The sequence below is a fragment of the Phocoena sinus genome, chromosome 17 (assembly GCF_008692025.1).
Source record: "Phocoena sinus isolate mPhoSin1 chromosome 17, mPhoSin1.pri, whole genome shotgun sequence".
Taxonomy (NCBI): Eukaryota; Metazoa; Chordata; class Mammalia; order Artiodactyla; family Phocoenidae; genus Phocoena; species Phocoena sinus.
In genome coordinates, this window is record NC_045779.1 from 15,110,816 (window position 1) to 15,137,461 (window position 26,646).

The following is a 26,646-nucleotide window of genomic DNA, read 5'->3' on the forward strand; positions in this document are numbered from 1 at the left end:
CAAGACATGGAAGCAACCTAAATGTCCATTGACAGATGAATGGAAAAAGAAGATACGATACATATATACAATGGACTATTACTCAGCCATAAAAAAGAATGAAATAATGCCATGTGCAGCAACATGGATGGGCCCAGAGATTATCATACTAAGTGAAGTAAGTCAGAAAGAGAAAGCCAAATATCATATGATATCACTTACATGTGGAATCTAAAAAAGTGATACAAATGAATTTATTTACAAAACAGAAATAGACTCACAGACATAGAAAACAAATTTATGGCTACCAAAGGGGAAGGGGTGGGTAAATTAGGAGTTTGGGATTAACAAATACACAGTACTATATATAAAATAGATAAACAGCAAAGACCTACTGTATAGCACAGGGAACTAAATTCAATATCTTGTAATGACCTATAATGGAAAAGAATGTGAAAAAGAATGGATATATGTATCTGTATAACTGAATCACTTTGCTGTACACCTGAAACTAACACAACACTGTAAACTAACACAACACTGTAATTTACACCTGAAACTAACACAACACTGTAATATACTTCAATTTTAAAAATTACATCATTCTTCAAACTAAGAATGAATAAACTTTAGCTCATGGAAATTTAAACGCATATGACAAAATCTTTAGATATAAGTTGTTTCAAAACCAATATATCCAGTATCTGCACAGCACTAGCATAAAGTGTGACTATGCTTTCTATTTGTTATGTATTTTAGTCGGATACAATATGTCTATTTAAAATCGTTAGGGAAAATATTCCATGTTAATTAAAGATCATAATAAAAATAATTATTAAAAAGTATAAAAAAACTCAGCACTCCCTCAGGATTTCAAAATATACTCTAGTTGACAAGCTATGGAGATCTGTCACCCTTATCTTCTCTTAAGATAAGGAGCTAAACCTAACCAGAGTCTATGAAAGTTAAAGTTCACCACCCAAATGTTCCTTAAGACACAAGTGCACTTTAAGGAGACAAACTAAAATACTGTAAATACTATTCGTGGGCTTCCCTGGTAGCACAGTGGTTAAGAATCCGCCTGCTAATGCAAGGCATACGGGTTTGAGCCCTGGTCTGGGAAGATTCCACATGCCGCGGAGCAACTAAGCCTGTGCACCACAACTACTGAGCCCACGAGCCACAACTACTGAAGCCCGCATGCCTAGAGCCCGTGCTCCGCAACAAGAGAAGCCACCGCAATAAGAAGCCCACGCACCACAATGAAGAATAGCCCCCGCTCGCCGCAACTAGAGAAAGCCCGTGTACAGCAACGAGGACCCAACGCAGCCAAAAATAAAAAAATAAATTTGTTTAAAAAAATGTATAAAAAATACTATCTGTTACAAGAGAAGCTGTAATTTATCAACCCTGTATAAGTAAGAGAATGTACTCACCCAATTGTTAGAATAAAAACTTCAAGTTCTTTAATTTAGGGTGCTCTTTCCCCCCAATATAAAACCATTATACAAGGCTAGACGAAGGCTGGCATCAGAAAAATGTGAGATATTTATTTTATATAAGACAAACACTGTGCTCAGAACTGCGGCAGGTGTGAGTGATGCGTTAGATACAATCTCTGCCATCAAGGAGTTTGTCATTCAACTGGGGAAGAAAAAGAAAAGTCCACAAAAAACCTCATCAGAATAAGATTAGATAGTACAAGAAATGATAGGAGATTCAAAGGACATGAGTCTATATTGTTTGGGAATTAAGAAGTTCTTTGTTTAAAAAAGCAGCATTTGAGATGGGCCTTGAAGAAGGAACAGTAGGACTCTAATGGGAATAGACAGAAACAGGGAAAGGGAGGCATTCCAGAAAGGGAGGAAAGAGTACCAATGACACAAAAGAAAAAACACGCAAGTCTGGGTTAGCAACAATTCGCAACAGGGTAGCAGTCTTAGGGTAGACACACTGATGAGATGGGATACAGGAACACAGCACTGGGCCAGATGGGTCAGACGTGGGGTGTTGGTGAAGGGCCCTGGCCACTGGATGTTCCATCCTCATCCAGCCTGGATGCCTTCTCACAGTACTCTATAAACCTACCCCACCCCAGTGGCCTATTAAAGGTGGGTAGTAGTCAATCAGCTGAGGGGGAAGGAGAGAGAAGCATTCCAGGCAGCAGGCACGGAGGCCAGGAAATGCGTGCAGTGGACTTCCCAGCATACCCTGTAGGCGAGGGGATGTAAGTTCAGGGGGTTTGTGGGGTAGAGCAAGGGGGAGTATGGCACGAATGGGGACAGACCACAGAGGGACTTGGATGCTGCGGTGAGGTTCTTCTTTTGGACTTTATCACAGTCTCCTGGCAGTCAGTGAAGCTGGGGCAGAAGGATCAACCTGGCGTCCTTTCAGGGGGGGTTCCTCCAGTATCTTCAGCCGATTCTCGCGGAGGAAAGGCCTGGTATTGCTCCCTTGTGCACAGTGGAAGATGCAGACACTCCCAAGCCCCGAGCGGTAGCAGAGGCAGCGGGGGCAGTGGCAGCGTACTGACGCACCTCCCATGGACCACTCAGGGGAGGGCCGACATGGGGGGCGGGCGGGGCGCGCTCAGCCCAAGGGCCCTTATCTACGTGCCCACAGCTGCCAAATGACTGTGCTTTTAAGTCATTAGTGAAAACGCCATAAGAAACTATAAAATTTTATATTTAAAAATGTCTGTACCTTTGTGTTTGAACTTGCACACGCATGCTTCTGAGTATGTTTACCAGCCTTCTCTATCTGCCAGGCTCTCTATTGGTCTTTGCGGGTGTTACTGCCTTTTTTTTTTTTTTTTTCCTGTACGCAGGCCTCTCACTGTTGTGGCCTCTCCCCTTGTGGAGCACAGGCTCCGGACGCGCAGGCTCAGCAGCCACGGCTCACGGGCCCAGCCGCTACGCGGCACGTGGGACCCTCCCAGACCGGGGCACGAACCCGTGTCCCCTGCATCGGCAGGTGGACTCTCAACCACTGCGCCACCAGGGAAGCCCCCTTACTGCCTTTTTATCTGTCGTTTCCCCCCTTCACTTCCTCCTGCTCCTTTTAAGTCCCCTCAACAAGTTATAAAAATAAATGAAAGGCTTTTTATTTTTTTTAAACATTTTTTGATGTGGACCAATTTTAAAGTCTTTATTGAATTTGTCACAACATTGCTTCTGTTTTATGTTTTGGTTTTTTGGCTCCAAGGCACGTGGGATCTCAGCTCCCCGACCGCGGATGGAACCTGCAGCCCCTGCATTGGAAGGCGAAGTCTTAACCACTGGACCGCCAGGGAAGTCCTATGAAAGTCTTTTGAAATAAAGTATTGTTTCTTGTTACAGATGAATGAGACATTTTATTGTTCTCATGTTTTCACTTAGTTTTTTTTTTCCTTCTTCTTCTTGTTTCTTTAGTTATGTGCCTTCCACTCCCCGCCCCCAGGAATCAGCCGCATTTAAAAAAAAAATTAAAAAGTCTCCCCTTCCTAGTACAGGGTATCTCTAGAGTCTGGAGACCATAGTAGGCGACGTCAAGTGAACTCTGCTGGAGATAGTTAAGAGTTTCTCATTTTATATCACCTTCTCCAAATTTCAAAATTGCTTATGGTCCTATGCTGACTGTCCCATTTGGTTCTGACCAGTCCTTTTCAGCCTCAAATCCAACCAAATGCTTCAATCCATCTTACCACATCTTTTTTTTTTTTTTTTTTTTTTTTGCTGTACGTGGGCCTCTCACCGCCGTGGCCTCTCCCGTTGCGGAGCACAGGCTCCGGACGCGCAGGCTCAGCGGCCATGGCTCACGGGCCCAGCCGCTCCGCGGCATGTGGGATCTTCCCGGACCAGGGCACGAACCCGCGTCCCCTGCATCGGCAGGCGGACCCCCAACCACTGCGCCACCAGGGAAGCCCCCATCTTACCACATCTTATTGTAGCTGAACAGTCCGACTTTGCACACACCGGTGCCATGGAGGGCTCCTGTGCCTTTGCTCGGGTTCCTCTGCTCCCTGTTGGAATGTCTTTCTCCTTCCCCCGGCCCCTACTCTCTCACCTATTAAATCTTACACTTATAGCAAGGCCCACGTCAACTTTACTGTCCTCCTTGAAGCCTGTACTAACATCGGTAATTACACTTATTCCCACTGTCCCTGTGTTCCACAGCTGCCTGTGTACCAGCGGACGTCCCTCCAAATGAGTGAACGCTTCAAGGAAAAGAACCAAGTACTTACTGACTGCTGGATTCCTTCCCCCTTAGTGAATGCACAGTATGCCCTGCATATAGTATTTACTCAGTAAAAATTTTATGGAATGAATGTTTGCTCTTGAATGAAATCAATACACACAGCAGGGTGTCAGAATTTCTTTTCCTAACAGTACAAGGTGAGCAAGAAAGCAAGCGATGCCTAACTTCTATTAGTGTGGAAGCCAGTTTAAGTCTTGAAATGAGAGCTCATGTCATAAATTGTTAAAATCCTAAAGCATTAGAGCACATTAAATTATTTAAATCCTCTTCATCTGAAAGCTGTTAAATACAAAAAAACTTCCATATGCTTAGGGAAAAAAAACAAAAAACAAAAAACCCCACACCAAGGGGCTCCTAGGAGGAACGAAGGCAAGAATTCCACCCTGCTCACTCATTTTAAGGATTTCATTAATAGTATGAGCCATTCATCCACATGAAAATATGAAAGTGAACTATATGCATACCAGTGGGAAAGTATTTTATTTTCATTAAAAACGGCAATGTCAAGGACATATTGCTGATCACAGGTGATATTCTCAAACAAGGAAATAAAATTTGCTTTATCTCTAGATGCATGGAACCCCGTAACAGTTTCAAATCTTCAAGAATAAGCTAGGGCTGGATTCGTTCCTGTGTTGATGTAAGTAAGGATGAAATGAAAACTGCCGTGACTCTAGCCCTCTTTAGTTCTCCTTAAAGCAAGGTTCTTGAAAAATGTCACTCAGGTAACAGGGACGAGAAGGAGCCTACAGGGTGCAGCAGGGGCAACAGAGCCGGGGGAAGGGTGCAGACAGGGTCACACCAAGCACATTTTTTTTGGCCATGCCACACAGCTTGCGGGATGATCTTAGTTACCCGACTGGGGACTGAACCTGGGCCCTGGCAGTGAAAGCACCAAGTTCTAACCACTGGACCACAAGGGAACTCCCCAAGCACTACATTTCTGAGTTCTGTCTCTGAATGGATAGTTTTTTGTTTTGTTTTTGCGGTACGCAGGCCTCTCACTGCTGCGGCCTCTCCCGCTGCGGAGCACAGGCTCCGGACGCTGCAGGCTCAGCAGCCATGGCTCACGGGCCCAGCCGCTCCGCGGCATGTGGGATCTTCCCGGACTGGGGCACGAACCCATGTCCCCTGCATCGGCAGGCGGACTCTGAACCACTGCGCCACCAGGGAAGCCCTGAATGGATAGTTTTGATAGCTCTGTTTACTTATTTCTGCATTACAATAAAAAGAATCAACATTGTCAGAATATTAAGGTTTACAACCGTAACAGAGAAAACATCCGAAAACGACTTGTTTCCTTATGAATATTGAATCCTTAGCAAGAAAACCTAGATTCATTTGGATGAGGACTCCAAGTCCAGATGTCAGAAACCATGGCGAGAAGAGTAATAACTACTGTTGAGTAAGTCTTCTTACCTGCCAAGCACTAGACTAAACCCTTTATAAACACGTTGAACATAGTCTTCATACGAGCAATGTGTAGTGGACATTATCATCCCCTTTTTACAGATTAGGAAGTAAAGGCCCAGAGATGTTGGGCAATTTAGACACTGTCCTGCAGTGGTGAAGAGAGAGACTGGGTTCATCTGATTTTAAATAAACCTCATGCTCTTAATAAGCTCATTAAATTGATCAACATATTCTGCCAATTGAGTTTGGTGCTCGCACTGGTCTATTACACGGTCTACGCTGCCGGCCCACTTTTACATCTGGCTGCCTGACTCTGTCCATTTAATTATCGTCAGCACCTTTAGAAGAATAGGATAAAAAAGAAGTTGACAGTTGAAATTTAAACTATATGGAGTGTATAAAGGGCCACCGATTTTTGTTTCGGTTTTTTTTTTTAAACAAACTTAGAATACATATGTCATCCGTCTCCTCCTATTCATTCTCCAACCCATCAAGAGTTAGTACTGTCATAAATACTTGACTAGCAATCCATGACACTGACTTCAGTATGGCTGTATCTACAAGGGCACGCCTACCCTTTCCAGGGCAATGGATGACTCTGCCATCACCCTAAGATTTCATCACATGGAACATAAACAATGCCTGGAAGCATCACCCCAAAGCCTGATTTACAGATATCCTACCCCTGGAAGGGATCTGATATCGCAGCCCTTCTGCTTACTCTGCTTGGTGACAGCTATTAGTTCACACCTAGGCGTCAGCTTTGAATAATTGAATTTCCATCCCAAGAACTTCATGTATTTAACATGGGGGGAAAAGAAACTGGAAGGAAAAATATAATCTTAATGGGCTCTACATTTTACTCTTATGTGTTAGAATTAGGTTGTTTCCATTGCTATTCCCTTGAATTTTAAAACAATATGTTCATGAATTTGACGCACCTACATTTACAAGACAACCTCCTATGCCCACCAGTGGTATACTGGGAAATGCTTAAAAACCAGCTCCTTGGGGGAAAAAATAGTAAGCACCATAATGCTGATTACAAATTTTACTAGTACGAAGTATGTGGAGTATATAATTTACAAATGATAATAAAACATACAACACCCTTTACTGTAAATTCCAGACAGCCAACTGATTCTAATAGAATGTTTGTTGATTTTTGCCAAACTCTTGCCTTGTAGCTAACTTATAATTATAGCTGATGAAAGAATATAGTTCTGACATGAATGTTGTTTGAAATTTTCATTTAAGTTAATAAGACAAAAGTGAAATAATGAAAATACATGATGAAGATATGGAACATAGAAATTCAATTGTCAGTTTGTAAGTGACTTTTTTTCTGAAGTGGACAATATTTTTTAGGTGTGCATGTAATGTCTATCTAATGTTAAAATATTAGATGTTAATTAGAGATTTGCAGTAACCACCACTACCTAGTATTTCTATCATGTAGACACAAGACACAAAAGGCCGCTAGAGCAAAGATAATAGTAAAATGCAGTACAATAATTAGGAAATGATGAGTTTTAGCCTTCCTTACCTTTGTGTTTTTAAATATAATTTAATTGTACCTCTAAACAATTTTTAATAATGGCTGTGCTTATCAAGTGGCTTATAAAATTCTTGAAATTTAACAATTGGCTCTCGTTGCTTGATAACCAGTTGACTCCAGCACACCACTGCCCCGCACCCTCTCTTAAAATACTTATTTTTTGATGCTATGCGCAATTGTAGGGGAAATTTACATGTATGAACCAATCTGTAATCCCAATGTTCTCATACTGGCACTACAATCAAAATTAAATCATTAGAATAATCACAATGAGAAACCAGAACAATCTTTTAGGTTGCCTGATTCAACAAGAAATACCCCCCCCGCAAATCTAGCCTGCACCAATGTGAATTTTTGAAATATACCTTTTCATTCTTATTGCTATTCACGTTCAGAAAAATAATAACGGAAGGGTGAAACCAGTTCTCCACTGACTGATAAGTACATCCTATACTCAAATATGCTGCACTATGCTTCCCTGGTGGTGCAGCGGTTGGGAACCCCCCCTGCCATTGCAGGGGACATGGGTTCGGGCCCTGGTCCGGGAGGATTCCACATGCCGCGGAACAACTAAGCCCGTGCGTCACAGCTGCTGAGCCTGCGCTCTGGAGCCCGCAAGCCACCACAGCGAGAAGCCCGCGCACCAAAACGAAGAGTAGCCCCCGTTTGCTCCAACTAGAGAAAGCCCACGCGCAGCAACAAAGACCCAGTGCAGCCAAAAATAAATGATAATAAAATAATATAAAGAAAAAAAATCTTATGGAAAAAATATGCTGCACTAAAGAGGCTTTAAATGAAGTGACAAATGTTTTCCAAACAAAAAAATAAATGATAATAAAATAATATAAAGAAAAAAAATCTTATGGAAAAAATATGCTGCACTAAAGAGGCTTTAAATGAAGTGACAAATGTTTTCCAAACAATACAATTCATTTTAGAAAAAAGAACAAAAAGTGTTGGGGTAATAGAGGAGAGATACTACCTTAAAGAGGGCAGTAGAAATGCATTAATCATTAGAACTCCCCTCACGTTTCAGTCACTTTATGCTTCAATTTCATTTTTTAAGAGCACAGGAATCGCCATGTATTTTCCATAGGAATTTTTAAATTTAAGTTTCTAGCTAAGGAGTGTGAAACTGGACTCACTAATCCATAATTAAATCATTTGTAGTTTTCATATTACTTATTATTCTTCTGTGAAATAGAAGCAATATTAGTCTTCCCAGTTAGGAAAAAAGTTTATTCACTACTTATGACTATTCTTTGTAAGTTACAGACACCAGATGTTTTCCACATTTACCAGCATACCAGATAGGAAGAAACACCCCACTTCAATATCAAAAAGCTGGTGTTATGGTTGAATTGCAGACTCTGTGTGCACTTGGTCTGCTACTACAAGGTGCACGGCCATGTGATGCTCTTGGAGAGCCAGCGTCTACCAAACACAGGTCTCAGAAAGTGCTACAGACAAGGGAGGTTTAATCATTTAGATAGCTGGTACCCCCCCTCCAAAACCCCATCCTTTAGGCCATTTAAAAATATCCATCATCCTCTGCCTTAGTTCCCAAGCCTACGGAAACGTGAGGAGCAGCTGATGACCGAGCAGACTCAAGTGAAAGAGCCCATCCTGCCTGGCTGAGCTGCCTGAGCTTTGGACGCTGGCGGGTTCCTTTCACAGGAGCCTGCTTTCCTGACTGTGTAGCCTTTAGTTGCACCTCACGCAATCCAGCTTAACTCTTCAGGACAGTTAGGATTTTATTCAGCCTGATACCTGCGACTGCAATACAAATTAAGTTTGGATGACGCTGTTAAGATGATGGTTGGATTCTATTTACACCGACTGACAGCTGGGTGGGTGGACACACACAGAGGGAGAAGGAAGGGTTCCGATCCGACCTATGTGTTGCTCTTGAACCTTAGCTGGCTGCCAGCTGCTGAGAGAAATCAAGGTGGCCGCACAGAGCTGTTGGTGGATGTGGAGTCCTCTGGCCCCAGAAAAAAATGTGACTTTCTTCAAATGACCCTGTAGGGGAGCATATTATTCATAACCATTTCCCCACCTTTTTCCCCCCTGCTTTCCATCTGAAGGAAGAGCTCACTGTATGAAGATCTGAGCATAGGTGAAGAAAAAAGGTGCCTTCCTACTGAACGTGGGAAAGATATTTACTGAATACGTACTAAACGCTTACTGTGATGAGTACTTGCTGGGAGCATTTACGCAGCTCCTAATTTCTTCAACAACCGTGCAACCTAGGCGTTGTGATTGCTAAATTCTATATGAGGAAACTGAGTCGCAGAGAGAGAAAATAATTTGTCCAGGTTCAAAAAGTCTGTAAGAGACAGAACCAGGATTCATACCTAGCCTCCACCTGATTTGATTCTAAGGTCCCTGTTCTCTCTAAAAAACAATTTATTAAACAAGCAATATTCTTAAAATATTAGATTGGTCGAGAAGTTAAAAGTATGCTTGTACTTTCATTTGGGTTTTAACTTCTGCTTCCCTTTTCAAAACACGTTACTTTTCAACTTAATGGAAACAATATTGTAAGAGGGAGACGTGACAGGGTTTTTATTGTCGCTGCTTCTTGGGTGGTCGTGGTATGGCGGCCTTGATTACACCCACAGAGAAAGTACGGCAGAGTCCCAGCGTGACACATCTTAACGTGTTTTATGGTTTGAAGGGGGGAATAACCAAGGTTTTGCAAAACTGTAAAACCCTGTGCAAGATCTTGATAGTAAAATACATACACATATAACTGTTTTCAAGTGTGAAAGTTCTACCTAACGTGGGATGTTCACAAAATCGAATCATTCAAAATCTGTAGAAAGGAGCAGCAAGAAGCTTAATGATTTCTCCACTGCAACGATACCAGCACCTAGAAATGCAGCAACTTCAAAGCACTGTAACCTTGAATCAGTTATTTCTCCTAAAAATTTTAGGAATATGATTTTATCCATTTGCTGATACCAAATTGAGATTAAACTGAATTGTTGATAACTAGTGAATCTCAAAAGGAACAAAAGGAATAGGAAAGAGATGAAGGCGACTGAGGCATGCAACTGAGTAGAAAGTCCATGAAAGCTGAATGTTACGATGATATAATTTTGATGGAGAAACCAGGAAATACTAACTTTCAGAGCGGGCTGGTGTTAGAAACTGCGTGGTAGATGCTATGTGTATACGTTTCAGTTCTTAGAAGACAGAACTATACTTGCAAAGTTTTGGGCTCACATAGCTATAGAGACAAAGACATTATTTTTCTAAAGTCTGCCTCTTTTAAATGTTATATAAAAGGCAGAGAAAAAAACGATATGAACTCTAAAAGGATGCATTCAAAAACAGATTACAGGAGATTATTATCTCCTGAAGGAAAGCAGTGTATAAAGACTTCAGGAGCATATACTGGCCCTGGGCACCAAGACGCTGTTCGTACCTGCCTAATACAGATTTTTTTTGGCACTACAAAGTCCAATGTGATTTTTAAAACATTATTTAAAAAAAATTTTTTTCTGTAGGCAAAAATATCAAAGAAGAGAGGCAGAAAATGATCTCGGAAAAAAAAAAAAAAAAAAAAGAAAGAAAAGAAAACCCCAGGAAGAAAGCTGTCATGTTCTGTGTTTCAACTTCACAAAAGAATTCTATCTAGAGGTTGAGCCTTTCCAATCTATCTCTTGTCACTCAGGATATGAAACTCTAATTTAGTGGCGTGGCCAGCTGAGGCTCACACTTCAATATGCTGACGAGCTGAAGCAGGAGGGGCTTCACTCCCTTACTTCTGGTTTCCATCCTCGGTTGGCTCCTTACCTGCAAACTATGACAGTCACTTGCTGTGTAAGCTGTAACAATTCTAAGGCAGGGGAGGAGAATCAGTGGGCACCTGAGTTTCACTAGATGAAAAGTTACATCACCCTGCCTCACCTCGGCCCCCTCCGTCTTTAGGGAATTGTTGAATTTTATATAAAGCCTATTTATAAACCACTGCAAGTGATACCTGCATTCATCTTGCCCTGTGACATCACCTTCTCATCAATAATTTAAACCTAAGAAATGGATTAAAGGGACTCTGAAGGGACTTCTCACACATGGAAAAAGAGAAACCAACTAAACTCTCCAAAATATTCATTCACTCCTCTTACCTTGTTCTTTGATCTGACGAATTTGCTTCACAGTTTCTTTTAAGATTGCACATTTGTCAGGTTTGAAGTTAAAGTTGTCTATATCGTTAAAATTAGCAAAAATCAGCTCTGCAAGTTCTTCAATATATTTATTTTCCTGTTCACGATTACGTTTCTCAGTGCTCCTCTTGGGGCTATTACGAAAAAGATAAGCATGTTAACCGAGTTCTAAAATAAAGAGAGCAAACAAAAGTTACTTATAGAAACATGGAATACTTTGGTGGAAAAAAACCCTCGAATCTGCCCTAAAGGTTGCATGTTTTTTTTTGAAATCAAACTTACCCCAGTTGGTAATTACATATTCACCCGTGTGATCATTTGTTCAATGTGTTTCACGTCTCCCACTGGACCTGTAAGCCTCACAAGGACAAGGACAGGATGATTTGCTCACCACTGTGCTTAATGCAACGCTTGGTAACAAAGAGGTATCAAATTCATTGTTCAATAAGTAGAGTTTTAGAAACATAAGGGAGCTCACGCTTATAAAAATTTATTTAAGATTAATAAAAGAAGGGAAGTTAATCTAGTTAAAATAGGAATAAACTTCAATGATTTTTGATAAAGCACAGCAAAATGATGAAAATAAATTTTTATGATTTCATAGACTTCTTTAGGATGTTCATAATCAAACCCAACGGCCTTTTAAGATAACGTTAAAAACCACAGTACAGCTAGAAACAAAAGCGAAACTGGCCCAGGGTCTTTGTTAACTGTCCAAGCTGAATGACATGCAAAACGTAAACAAATGGTCCAAGTTCCACTTGAGTTTGAGAACGTTAATGGAAGGGAGGGAAAAAATAAAAATTGGCAAGATCTCCTCATCTGAATTTGAGGAAAGAGCAAACTCAAAAGTTCCCTTTGGTAATTACAGCATACAATTTTTTTCTCAAGCACGGTAGAGTCCACTGGATGACATTCAAACAATACAATAAATAAGAAAAGCAAGTTGTTTAATGCAGCAGCTCTCTGTATTCTTAATATATAATTATTTGTATGTAACGCCAATTTATAAAATCTTGTAATGTGTAGCAGACATTCATATGTTTGCCTCTAAATATTAGCTTTATTCTCATGTACTAATAAACCTAAGATAGAACACAATCTCTCCACTTTATAGTGGTTGCACGAGTTGTCCAAGATCACCTAGTGAGTGACTGGTAGAGCAGCGACCAGAATTGGTTTTGCTAAGTCTCATCTTCACTCCTGGCTTCCACCCCATTAATTCCAGGAAAAGGGAGACACTGACTGCCATGTGCAGAAGAGCTAAGTTCCCAGTCTGAACCTCTCTACCCCCTTCACCTCCCTCCATCACCCCTGCCCCCCAAAGATGCCAACGAAATGACACATGGGTGGGAAGGAGGGGCTGTGCTCCAAGGCCCGGGGGAGGCAGGCGCTGTGCTCATCCCAAGAACCAGCAGAGCACTGGTGAGAGAACAGCCTCCATGTACCAGCTGGCCTCCTCAGCCAGGACTGCCGGGCCCTGAAGGCGGTTTGACAGACAGAAGGCTGAGGCTGGCCAGGAAGGCCCAGGGAACCTACAGGCCACACACAGGAGATGGGGGCTGCGGTGTGGACGGTGGCCATTTTTTTTGCAGTACGTGGGCCTCTCACTGTTGTGGCCTCTCCCGTTGCGGAGCACAGGCTCCGGACGCGCAGGCTCAGCAGCCATGGCTCACAGGTCCAGCCGCTCCGCGGCATGTGGGATCTTCCCGGACCGGGGCACGAACCCGTGTCCCCTGCATCAGCAGGCGAACTCTCAACCACTGCGCCACCAGGGAAGCCCCATGGACGGTGGCCATTTAAGCTGCTTGTTTTGCTTGGCGACCAGATGGGGAAAATGGAATGGCTTTCTGCTCTTCCTCCTTCTTTTCCTAGTTCTCTCCCCTACCGCTCCTCATGGGATCTTTCTACTGGCCACGGGACAGAAGTGGCTGTCTAACTTTTTTTTTTTTTTTTTTTTTTTTGCGGTACGCGGGCCTCTCACTGCTGTGGCCTCTCCCGTTGCGGAGCACAGGCTCCAGACGCGCAGGCTCAACGGCCATGGCTCACGGGCCCAGCCGCTCCGCGGCATGTGGGATCTTCCTGGACCGGGGTACGAACCCGTGTCCCCTGCATCGGCAGGTGGACTCTCAACCACTGAGCCACCAGTGAAGCCCTGCATTTCTCTTAATTGATGACCTCCCTCTTCTCTCACCCAATCTGTCCACGGCCTCCCCAGCCAAGGAATATCTCTAAAATAACTTTTTTATGTTAATATCCTTCAATCGCTAGCCATTATTCACAGGATAAAGTACAAACTCACAAATACACCATAGAAAGCCCTTTATGAGCCAGCTCCTCCCAACCTGCCCAACCTCATCTTTTTCTGCTTTCTAATATGTGAATTTCCTCCTTCTCTCAAAGCTCTCCCCCTCTGCACTCCCCCAGCACCCTGTCCATACCTCTAATAATATGGCCTTCCACTGGATGAGAAATGGCTTTCACGGGGCCCCCTCTGCAGCAGGCATCTATTCTTTCTGCCTGTGCAGAGTCTGTTCTCTTCTTTTGGTAGCAGAACTTTGGGAGCTACTTGGGCTCCATCGGAAAGCCTGTCAATCCAGGTGCTCTGCCCTCCCTTCCCAAGGGGTGGGCTCCTGAGCTACGCCAGGCCAATCAGAAGCTCTTCCCAGAATTCCACTGGGCAGAATGACCCCAAATGGACAAGAGGTGGAGCTGATTCCCTTTGGCAGCAGTGCCTTGGTGACACAGTCCATTAACTCTGCTCTCTAGATCCTAGGAGTTATCCTCATTCCAAGCTCCCCTAAAACTTAGTTCATATTTTGATCTTTTAATTTTTTTTTTTTTTTTTGCGGTACGCAGGCCTCTCACTGCCACGGCCTCTCACGTTGCGGAGCACAGGCTCCGGACGCGCAGGCCCAGCAGCCATGGCTCACCGGCCCAGCCGGTGTCAAGGTATATTGTCGGAAAATTCCTAGGAATGGAACTGATAGTTCAAAAGAAGATACGCATTTATAATTTTAACAGATACTGCTAAATTACCCTGCATGGAGGTTATAACAACTCATACTTCCACCCATAATATATGATATGCAACTTGTTTTAAAATTATTTGTTTTATTCACTGAAGACCCACAGTCTTTATCACCAATTCAAAAGCAAGGGGATTCAACATTTCATTTCTTGCTCTTAAATATAAAAAAAAAAAAAAAGAAAGGGCTTCCCTGGTGGCGCAGTGGTTGGGAGTCCGCCTGCCGATGCAGGGGACACGGGTTCGTGCCCCAGTCCGGGAGGATCCCACATGCCGCGGAGCGGCTGGGCCCGTGAGCCATGGCCGCTGAGCCTGCGCGTCTAGAGCCTGTGCTCCGCAACGGGAGAGGCCACAACAGTGAGAGGCCCGTGTATCGCAAAAAAAAGAAAAAGAAAGAAAGAAAGAATAAAAGCCAGTATAAATATGACAGCAAACTTTTTTACTATGGGTTGTCTTGTCATGATGACATTCTAAAAGCAAACAGGAGTAAAAATGTGAAAAGTTCACGATTATATAGAATAAACTGGTTTTAAGAGTCAAAGTACACAGGGGACCCAGAAGTATGTAGCTTTCCTCTTCTTGTAAAGAATAATAAAATCTGTAACCGATCAGCATATCTAAAATGTAAATAGTACATAACTAAATAATACATAACTGTCCAAAGGCTTGACAGTTAGGGAGAAAAACCAAAGAGCATCTGAATCAGGTGTGAAATCAGTGTGATAAAATATCAAAGGCTCATGCATGTGGCTTTCATGGGCAATACTGGTTGTGTTCTCAGTGAGAATCTAACCTGGGTCCAAGTTGGTCAGGACATTCCTTACGCTTTCTTGTCTCTGCCCTGGATGGGTCAGAGGTATTTTCTCCCATCCCACTCATCTTGAACACATATCAGCAACTGAAACAGAAAGCAAGGAGAAAACAAGTGAAGAGAGCTGATGATCAATTTACCAACAATAAAAAAAGCTATGGCTTTAATCAGAAATTTGACAGCAGTAATTAACACATTGTTTTGACTTATGTGCATGTATAATTCCCAATGAAAAGGCATGTACAATCTTTTTTTGTAACTGTGCTTAAGTTAAGCAAATGTAAAGGTAAACAATTAAAAAACAAACAAGCCTACCTCAATGGGCCCACTCTGAACAGGAGTTGTATTCCAGCAGCACCCTGAACTATACGCAACCTGCTAGTCTTGCGTCTCTGCTGCCAGCCTCCAGTTTCAGGAGCGCTCTTGCACTGTGTGGGAACTACAGGTGCCATAAGGGGCTCCTCCCAGACTCTGTTTGGGGTTGGCCAATGTCAAGTCTGTGCTGCAATCACTCACCCATGAAGAACAGCCCCGGGAAGAGGCAGTGCCTCGCCACAAAGCTGAATGTTTCCAAATCCGACCAGGGCGCTCTGACACCCCTGTCCTGGCGAGCAATGTCCCTCAAACAGAGGATCTTCCTGCCTCCCTGGCATCTCCCTGGCGTCTCCTCCTGCATCAGCTGCTCACTGCTCCCTCCTCAGGGCCCTCTCTCCTGGCAGCTCCCTCCCCGAGCAGTGGCTTTCTCTCACATCCTGCCACCCCTGACCCTCCCTCCCTCCCTCAGCTGATTCTAGCTGCAATCTCCCAAGGTCTTAAGATGTACTCAAAAGATCAGAAACATTACTGACCCTAATGCAAGAGGCCAATTACTGGCCCCTGCTCTCTGAGTTCCTTTCCCTAAGAAAATAAAAGGACATATAATAAGAGAATCAGTGTGTTCACACTGGTCATGATGAGCGCCATCAAAATAACATTGAAATATGCAAAATAACAAGAGTGACAGAGGTTTAAGTTCCAAGCAAAGGGACTAGAAAAGATTTTGAGGAAGTGGAAGACGGTGTTACTTAAGGTGCTTACTAACTGCTCAGCAAAAGAAAAGCAACAGCCCCAAAGGTTTAAGTCAGCATTTACAAGTCTCTCCTAGAGTTCTAATTCTATGCCATTTCCCCATCTTCTGTCCCCCGGGCTTCAAAAACTACCTTCGCCCTCTTTCTTTTCCTGCAGTGGCTTTTCATGCTTTCCAGACTGGAAAAATCAGAGGGACGTGCCTTATCAGTAGAAGGTCAAGAACTTATAGAAGATGCCATAGAGTAACAGGTTCATCGAGAGCAAGGACAAAGAGGAAGGTGGGCTAAGAGAGCACCACCCAGTTCCAATGGTGGCAGCACAGCCACACAGCCATCCAACTGCCCGGCCGCTCCCCAGGCTGGGATCTGGGCGCTCAGGTTCACTACACTCATTTTTTCTGGCCTCAACTCTGATCCAGGCGGGGAAGAGGAGTTAAACTTGTTTTTGAGGAATCCCGTGTAAGGAGGATGAAGAGACACTGTATCAGTTGAGGGAGGTGGCGCCAATTACATTCTATTCAAGAGGTCACATCAGGAGGGGACAACTCTGAAAGGTAGTGCCAGAGCTTCCTGCTGCTGGGAGCAATGTAACTCGTCCCAAGGTCCTGTGCTGTACTCACAAGTTTGGGCTGATAGGTGTAAACTGTATCTAGTTACTGTGCATTTAGCATTTACTCTACACCAAGCAATTTACAGATATAATTTAATCAGCAAAGACAGACTATGAGAAGCAAGAGAGCAAAGAAGCCAGGACACATATCCAAGCTCCACCAGCTGGTTCGCTGTGGGACCTTAAGAAGAAGTTACCTCTCGTGCCTCGATTACCTCTTCTGTAAAATGGGGATAATCATTAGCATCTATAGCACAAGGCTGTTGAGTGGATCAGCAAAGGGCAGAAGTGGGATTGACACACAGGCTTACACACTCTTAACCACTGAGTTATGGCAAGGGGTCGCCTCATCAAAACAGCCATTCTTCCTCTAATCATGGAATCACGGGTCAGATGGGAGAAGCAAGATCCGGACTGCCTGGCCCCCATGCTCGACTCCTTCCCCCTCACCTAAATATCATTTGTTCATTCAAAGACTGCCTGCCCGCCACTGTGCGTCAGGCTCAGCGTGTGAGGACCGTGAGAAGGGATGTCTCTCTCTGGAAAAAACAAGGTGAGAGAGAGAAATTTATGTAGGAAAAACTCCAACAAGGAAAAACAGGTGAGATCCAAGAAGGAACGCGAGTGAGCTCTCAACAAACAACCTAGGGGATTTTCACCCTGGAAGCAGCTTTCTATAAATCAAAAAAATTTAGGTAAATTTTTATCATCAAAATATAGCCCCTGAAATGTAACAAAATACCCTATATAGTAGGTATACGTGATAAGTCTGTAGATAAAAATGGCCACCCCCCCCACCAAAAGTATTAAAAAGTATAGTATTGAATACTATCAGAAAGCTCAGAAAGCTTCTCAACGGACAAGTAAAATAAGTGACTGTTTTCCGTTAAGTCGTATATACTCAGTTTGGGGTTTAACATTAGCATCAGCATCACCTACTTTTATTTTTCCCAAAACATATATCTAATAATTGTAACTCTGCATGAAGGGACAGCGCTGATGCATTTCAACAAGGGACTGGATGGAAATGAGGCGTGAAGGCAGGAGCGCCCGGGTTCTGGTCCAAGCACACTAAAACCATTTGAGCAGACTGTTTATGTTTTACTTGTATCTACCCAAGTCTGGTTCACAAACCACTCCATTTGTAGCTTTAAAACTCATTATTGGGCTTCCCTGGTGGCGCAGTGGTTAAGAATCCCCCTGCCAATGCAGGGAACTTGGGTTTGAGCCCTGGTCCGGGAAGATCCCACATGCCGCAGAGCAACTAAGCCCGTGTGCCACAACTACTGAGCCTGCGCTGTAGAGCCCGCGCGCCACAACTACTGAAGCCCGTGCGCCTAGAGCCTGTGCTCCGCAACAAGAGAGGCCACCGCAATGAGAAGCCCGCGCACCGCAACGAAGAGTAGCCCCCGCTCGCCACAACTAGAGAAAGCCTGCGCGCAACAACGAAGACCCAACGCGGCCAAAAATAAAATAAATATTTTTAAAAAATCATTATTTTCTGCTTGAACTAAGTTATTTAAACGCCAACTTTTCCCTTTTATTTTTATGTGATGGTACCTTAAACACACTTCCTCAAAACCTAAAAATTTCAGCTTTTCAAACATTCTTGCTTGTTCTTCTGTGTCTGCCCCATATGTCCTCTATTCTGAGCAACTTTCCTAGGCTATGGATGCCCAGGACACATTGCTAACCAAACTTTAAACCACCAAAGGGAAGAAAAAGGACTGGGGGTGGGGGTGGTCTGCAGTCACTGGCCAAGTTGGGGACAGGCGGATGCCCTCTGCCAGCTGCAGCCATCAGGCTGGGGATGCCCTGTCTGAATCACTGCTCATCTCCCAGGGAAAAAAAGGACAGACTCTCAGACGGAGAAAAAAAGGAAAAAGTGAATTTAGTGCTGGAGCAGGGAGAGGAGGAGGCTGGGGAAGGTGGTGACAGGCAGTGGACGGCTCCTGGCGCCTCCCTCCGGCCTGCCACGGGGCCAGAAGTAGATGTGATGTTACAGCAGACGCGTGGATTTAAGCCCTGCTCCTCAGTGGATGAACCAAACAAATGACAGGAACCTCATCAGTGAGGTTCTCAAAGAGAAGAACTGAGGGGCTCTAACCTAGACTGCTCTGATGTTCTTAACGCCCTGTGGAGGCTCAGCTGGCAGCAAGTGTTAGTATTTCACGCCCGAGCGTGTGTGCGTGCGTGTGTGCGTGTGTGTGTGCGTGCGTGCTAGGGGAGTCAATTTTTTTCCCACCCAAGTAACACATAAAAACCAGGGACAGATAGACAGATAGATCTATGGCTTCAGGGTGCATGTACACATAGAAAAATCATCGAAAATAAACTAAACTGGGGGGAGGGATAGACTAGGAGATTGGGATGGACATATACACACTACTATATATAAAATAGATAACTAATAAGGACCTGCTGTATAGCACAAGGAACTCTACTCAATTCTCTGTAATGACCTATATGGGAAAAGAATCTAAAAAAGAGTGAATATAGGTGTATGTATAACTGATTCACTCTGCTGTATACCTGAAACTAACACAACATTGTAAATCAACTATACTCCAATAAAAATTAATTTAAAAAATAAACTGTATAGATAGATGAGTTTTAATGGATTTTTGTAGATCAAAGTTACATATTAATTTCCAGTGAAAAGGAAGGAGATGGAGAATACAGAAGGGCAGCATTGAAGGTTTAGACATTTTATTTTGTGAGCAGGTCTAGACTAATAGTTTCTTAAAAGGTCTGCATGTTTTCAACATTCACATGAAATTAACGTTCTGGAGCATTTCACTCTGAATTCTGAAGAGTTCAATGTAAATCACAAAAACTGAAAATGACACAAGTAAACTCCTGGGTCATAACTGATGGGAAATGACAGTCATAGAGAACAAGCCAGTTTCTACCAGATGCTGGGTGGAGCGGGGAGTGTGTGTGAAAGGACAAGACTGGAAAAGAAGTTCCAATTTGTCCATTCTTGTTATCTAGAACCAAACAATAGCTCTGCTTTCACTGTGACAGCACATCTTCCCTCACATCCTCTGATATCAACTTGTACGAACTAGACAGAGGAAAGATTTACAGCCACAAGAACTGATGTTTGATTTTCTTAAATTAGCAATATTCTGAGCGGGTACGTGTGTGAATAATGCCAGTTAAATCCTTAGCATAATGACAGAAAGAAAAACAAAATGTTAACCCTCAATACAGCTAAAAAATGCACTCTTCTTGCATGAAATTCACCGATGTAGCCTATAAGGTAACAAAGCTGTTGCTCACAATACAGCCTCATGCCATTAAAATTAGTTAATCATCCAGAATTTATGTAAATGATAATGTACATTTAAATCTTTTATCAGTATTGGCCATCTTCCAAACAAGGCCTATAAGGCTGTCAGATTTTTTATATGCTGAACAAATTCAGTTAAAGAAGAAATAAGGATAATGCTGTTGCTGAACTCCAAACATAATAAGTGATCAAACATCAGATCTCTATTGCCAGTTTCAAGAAATATTTTTAAAAAGTTAGGCCCGCTCTGAAATTCCTCACCTCACTTTGAGATGAAATTTATAATGAAATGACATACAAAGCTGTTGGAACAACTTTTCTTATCAACACCTACGTGAGGAGGAACTGCCTGATAAATCATCCAGCTCTTGATATGAGACCAGAAATGCTTCTATACTTTCTAAGGCCTTCCAGAACTCTCTTTACAAGAGACAGATGACACTGTTGTGTACTCTGTGGTCTGATTCTTTACAAACTTTGCAAGACTAAGAAATACTCAAGTAATATTAAAAGTGCACATACATCTTCACTTAAGCACTTTTCCATTTCTATTCTATTAAATTGATTATGAAAGGATAATCTTTTAGGGTCCTCCATCGCTCAGAAGTCCACCTCAAAAGTTAGATGCATGCATTATTTCTTTATCACAAGTAAAAACATCTGTTCATTCTAAACTGTAAACAATTTCTCCCTCAGAATATACTGTGTTCCAGGAGGATCCCTTTATGTCACAGAAGCAAAATTTCTGGGTCAGACTCTGATAAGCCTAAAAAAACACAGTATCTACTTTTAAAATATACACAATGTGCTTTTAGGATGTAGATGCCCGAGAAAAGTAGAAAATAGGGAGTGGGCCAATCCTTGGACGTCAGTTAGATGATACAGCAGTGAAGACAAGGGAGGGGAAAAACCACTTTCTAAACAGTGTCAACTAAACAAAACTACCCAAAGCAAACAATATTTTGGCAAGACCCCAACTCTTGGCAAGAGTTAAAAAAATCTTCCATGCAGTAAGTATACAGATTGTATGCAAGGACGTATCGTTGATTCATCCAAACAAGCAAACAAAGAGCATCATACATACAAACACAACGTAAGCAGAACTCTGAAGATTTACTGAATGCAGGGATGAGAGCACACAGAAAAAAAACCTCTTTCTTCCCACTGACAAGACAAGTAATGCATTAATACAGTGATAGAAGAGGCTATTCAATATTTCAAAAGTAAATTTTTGTTAGTAAAACGATATATTATTTTCCCCGAAGTGTTACTTTTAACTTCATCTTTACATGATATTATTTTGTTCCTTGCTTTTCATACGATAAAATTTTAGTTTACCCCACACATTACAGTGTGTATTTTCATAAAACTGCACATTAATTCATACAGTGACAAGAGTTAAGTTGCAAAGTTTTAGGAGATTCCCTTCATACAAATCCAGAATAAAGGGCATCTTATCGGAAACAAATTCTCAGTTAAACTTCACTACTTTTGAGCAACTTACTGTACACGTGGTTTTTTAAATTAACTTCAATAAGTCAAACACATACTATTATTAGGAGATGATTTTTCCAAAATAAAACACTAACAGTTTCCAGTTGGATACAGGATTTCAGAAAATACCACAGACTACAACTGCATCTCTTCTTCTCCAAGTAAAATGGCTTCAACACCTACCTTCTCTTATGCTGTTTCTCACTCCACGGGAACATAATAACTGCGTAGAGACAAATGTTTAAGCTAAAAATTCCCTCCTTTTTAATATGCCCCACTCTCAGATTTACTTTTGTATAATAGCCTTAAAGTGGTATATTAGACAGTAACTAGAAGACATATTCCATTTTCTGACTGAAAGCCAATAATCCTCATGAATTTTTTAGCTAAAAGACACTTCAAGATGCCATTGGGAAGACTGTAATAAACACATTAGGCTGCAAATGGGCGGCAGCCACTCTTTAACACATGCTGCAATAATAAAATAAATGGCTAAATTCATTTTCGCTGGTTACACAAATATTTTGCTGTAACATTTCCATAATCTCCATCTCTCGTAAAGAAGGAAAAATCCTCTCTGAAAGTCTTATCTTAGCAAAATTCGGTGCAGGATATGTCAGTAGCAGAGAGCTGTTCTAAACTATCATTACCAACGGGGCGGGGGGGAGGAGGAAACGTCTAGTCTGACATCAGTGGCATAAGATGGTTTCCACTTTCTGAATTCTCACAGGCTAAGTTCCTTAATATAGCCAGTCACTGGGCTGCTTCTACACCCAACGACGTCAGCCGGTGCTAATCCAGCCAGGAATAGCAAGACTAGGTTTTAACAAGGCCTCAGATGAGGAAACACCAGGGGAAGAACTGCATTCCTTGCATAATGTAAGCACTTCTCGCCCCTTCAAGCCGGGTGTACTTAGTCCCTATTAAATATCTGGAAAACCATTTTTCACCAAAGGCTTGGCATTCTGGAAAGAAGTCATTCAACTAAGAACCACAATGTAGTGCTTGTGTTAGAGTTTCATAAACTTCTCCAGATTAAAACTCAATTCTCTTTCTTAATTCTGAAACCCATTTTAAACTTCTTTGAGATTTCAAAAAAACCTTCCTAATTTATGAGAAAAACTTACAGAGATGTCCAGGGCAAGACAGTCTATACCTACGTAAAAAGTATTTTTGATTATTCCAGTTGTAAAAAGTTTTTAAGTAAATAAATGAGAATCTTCTCCCACAGTATAATATGTTGTTTGCTGCTTTTTGCTAACATTTACTACTTATTAAGCGTTAAGCACTTTTCTTGTTTAAAAACCTACATTTTAATGTTTTTTATATATGTGCGTGTACACATACACACCCTCTCTCTCTCTCTCTCTCTCACACACACACACACACACACACACACAAACGCACGCACACCCTCACCCTTTACAGATTATCTAACCTCTCTGACCTGTTTCCATAAGTAATTTGCTCAAATTGCTCAGATAATAACTGACAGGTCAGGAGTCACGCTCGAGTGTAATCATAACAGCTATTTACTGAGTGCTTACCATCTTGGCAGGTATTCTCTAGTACTTTACACATAGGTAGACCTTTAGTTCCCATAACAATCTGTGATTATCACCAATTTACAGATGAGGAAGCTGAGGTACAGAAGAGCTACAGTAACCTGACTGAGGCCACATCGTTAGGAAGTTTTAGAGCTCATAAGTGAATCCAAACACCTCCTCAATTCTTAACCACTGCAACGTGAGCACTGAGGCTCCTATTCTTTAATTACTTTCACTGAAGTGAGAAACGTAAACTTATGTAAGTTATAGAAAGCAGCATATTTTAACTTAATTTGATAAACACTGAATATGTAATTTAAAAGTACTTTTTGCCAAAAATATAGTAGTTTCATTGTAAAATTCAAAATACTATAAAAAATGTCTAGCATCATTCATCTATCCATTCAATAAATAATTAATGCACCAGGCACTGTTGTAGACATGGATAGAGCCAGGAACAAAACAGACAAAGCCCCTGTCCTGCTGAAGCTCATGTTCTATTGCAGAAAGGAAATCCTGCCTCAGCTCATAAGCGATTATTCCCTGAAGAAAAATGAAACATTACCGTTATTACTGAATTTATTATGAAGTTACTGAAGTAATAAAACCAGCTAGGAATTTTCTCTGGCACACCAAGAATGCTGAGTTTCATTCAAAATAGTAAAAGTCTTCTTTTTCCTACGGAATCAGAAGTAGTAACTGGTTAATTTTAAAAGGCAGTCATCAAGAGCAATTACAGAAAATGATACCTACTAGTTAAATCATTTCGTTTTAACTTTAAACATCATATATTTGAGTATCAGTCTCCATTGGGGTTTCATATTGTCTTTCTCACATAAATCAAACCTATCATTAAGGCACTGTCTACTATTTCCAAGTTTTGTTTATCTGAAATAGAGCTAGGGGCTTCCCTGGTGGCGCAGTGGTTAAGAATCCGCCTGCCAATGCAGGGGACACAGGTTCGAGCCCTGGTCCGTGAAGATCCCACATGCTGCGAACCAACTAAGCCCGCGAGCCACAACTACTGAAGCCCGCATTCCTAGAGCCCGCGAGCCACAACTACTGAAGCCCGTGTGCCTAGAGCCCATGCTCCACAACAAAGAGAAGCCACCGCAATGCAGAGTAGCCCCCATCTGCTGCAACTAGAGAAAGCCTGCGCGCAGCAACGAAGACCCAACACAGCCAAAAATAAAAAATAAATAAATAAATAAAAATAATAAAATAAAAGAGCTAGAACTCACAGACACTTAGAGTTCTTATAAGTGCTTATGAGGTATAGATTTTCATTATTTTTTCCCAGTCTTTTACAGATGTGTTGCGTATACCTATTTGGAAGCAATTTTGGTCCATCTGACTGAGGTTTTTCAAACCATTCATCTTAGTTTTTATAGAAACGTATGTACCTTTTCACACTCACAATCAGTTACATAATATTTAATAAAATTATGTGATTACAATAACAAGCACAACTAGCATAAACCAGTCTGGACAAGAAGCCGGCTCTTGGTAGGCATGCAACGTCCCTGCTGTGCAGAAGTGTGGGGTGTTCTGCATTGCCCACCAGCCTGGGGCACTTGGAGCCTAGCATTCTTGTGATTTATAGAGGGAAATACAGATCATGTGGTCAGTTCCAGCCTTTCAGCCCCAATGAAAGTTGATTATGAAAATGAGAATTTATGCAAAGCTAACCTGAAAGCATAGATCATGAAATCCTTCAATAAGTTTAACTGAATATGTATTACATGCCATGCATGGTTCTAGGAATTGGGGGATACGGCAATGAACGAAACAGACCAAGTCTTTTGTCCATAAGAGAAACAGTGAAACAAATAAAATACACCATATCAGGTAGTGATCAGAGCTATATAAATAATATATATGTAGGGCTAGGATAGTACAACGTGTCAACAGATGGGGGTGAGGAGGGCCAATTTACCTGGGTGGTCAGGAAAGTTCTCTCTTGATAGAGTGACACCTTTCTAACAGAACTCTAAGATCCATAATAGAATTTCTTTATTATGCAACCATTAAAACAAAATGCAGGAAAAGTCATACAATGCAATGGCTAAGAGCACATCCTCTGGTGTCAACTCAGGTTTGGAATGCCCGGAATACCACATATTAGTTGTGCTAATTATGCTAATTAGCCTATTGGACCTAAGTTTCCTCATTTCTAAAACTGTAGAAATACTAATACATACTTTTATAAGTTTGTTGAGAGCATGAAATGTAAAGCACATAGAACAATGATTGGCATCTAGTAAGCGCTTATTTAATAAATGTTAAGATATTATAGGTTGAATTTAATACCATGTAAATGCTTATGAAACAATCTAAGCTGATGGTGAATTACAGTTAAAGAGAAAAATTAATTTATAGAAAAAAATTAGAATCCACCAATGTATTAGCAGTTAAATTGTTTCAACAAGCACTGTGGGTATGATTTAATGTTTGCATTTTCCAAGTTTCCTTTCATTAACACATCAGATTTTAATGAGTTTACCAAAAGGCAGAAAGGAGGAAAGGGAGAGGGAGGCAGGGAGGGAGGGAAGGAGACCCGGCCCGTGCCACTGGAAGAAAACAAAAACAAGCAAACCAGAGATTCCTTTAAATAACCAGGCTCTCCAGGATGCAAATTAAAACATACAAATTGTTAACATGCTTATTTTCAGGAAGCATATTGCATAAAATATGGTAAGTGGCACGAAAAATGCCTAAAGTGAATGAAATAAGAAATTGGACCCCCTTTTACAGGTATTTGCAATGAAATTTAAAGTATAAATTATTTCCTTTTACCAGTCAAAGGATATTCTGTAACAGTATTCTATAACTACTGAAACTCTATTACAACCAAATTATATTTTCTCCAAATCTACCCCAAGTTCTTCTAAATAAGAAAGATGGAGGCTCTCGGTCATTCTGGACTCATTACTGTATCCTAGTCTTAACTTCTGTAACTTTCTCATGTTTTCTCTCCCACAGATGCGACTCTTCTAAAGCAAGAACAATGTCCAAATCACAAGAACCTTCCAGCAAAGGTTACTCAAATCGCGCTTCCTCAGGAAAATCTTCTCTTTCAAGTTCAGCTGAAAAGCCATCTTCTTTATGCAGGCCTCATGGATTCCACTAGGAAGAATTCGAGGTTCCCTTCTACTTGTTCCCTGGCCCATAGGACACGCGATTAAGATAACGCTTCTTTCTTCTGCATCCTCAGTTGCCTCATTCCCAGTGAGGGTCCAGGGCATTCTCCTGATGGGCCAGGCAGGCCCACACTGCTGTCCCCCACGCCAGGTTCTAGGCGCCAGAGATGCCACAGAAGACACTCTCTTTCCTTTTCTCATTCACACTCATTTCACTCCAAGCTTTCCTAGCGTTTTCCAAGCATTCTTTGTCTCCAGTCAAACAGAACACACAAAGCAGGGGCAAAACTTTT

The 26,646-nt window shown here is 41.9% G+C and overlaps 1 protein-coding gene across 8 annotated transcripts in view; it reads right to left on the bottom strand.

Moving 5' to 3' along the window:
• Nucleotides 1-26,646, bottom strand: part of NCOA2 (nuclear receptor coactivator 2) — a 271,533-nt gene that overhangs the window by 80,543 nt on the left and 164,344 nt on the right. For 6 of the 8 annotated variants that reach the window (XM_032609401.1, XM_032609407.1, XM_032609402.1 and 3 more), the window contains 2 exons: nt 15,183-15,287; nt 11,323-11,495 (listed from right to left, as the gene is read on the bottom strand). In XM_032609401.1, the coding sequence (XP_032465292.1) occupies nt 11,323-11,495; nt 15,183-15,268 (259 nt within the window). In that variant the 5' untranslated portion in view covers nt 15,269-15,287. Of the gene's footprint in view, nt 1-11,322; nt 11,496-15,182; nt 15,288-15,515; nt 15,681-15,716; nt 15,885-26,646 lie in introns of those variants that run through there. The other 2 variants (XM_032609404.1, XM_032609403.1) reach the window with 2 other exon arrangements.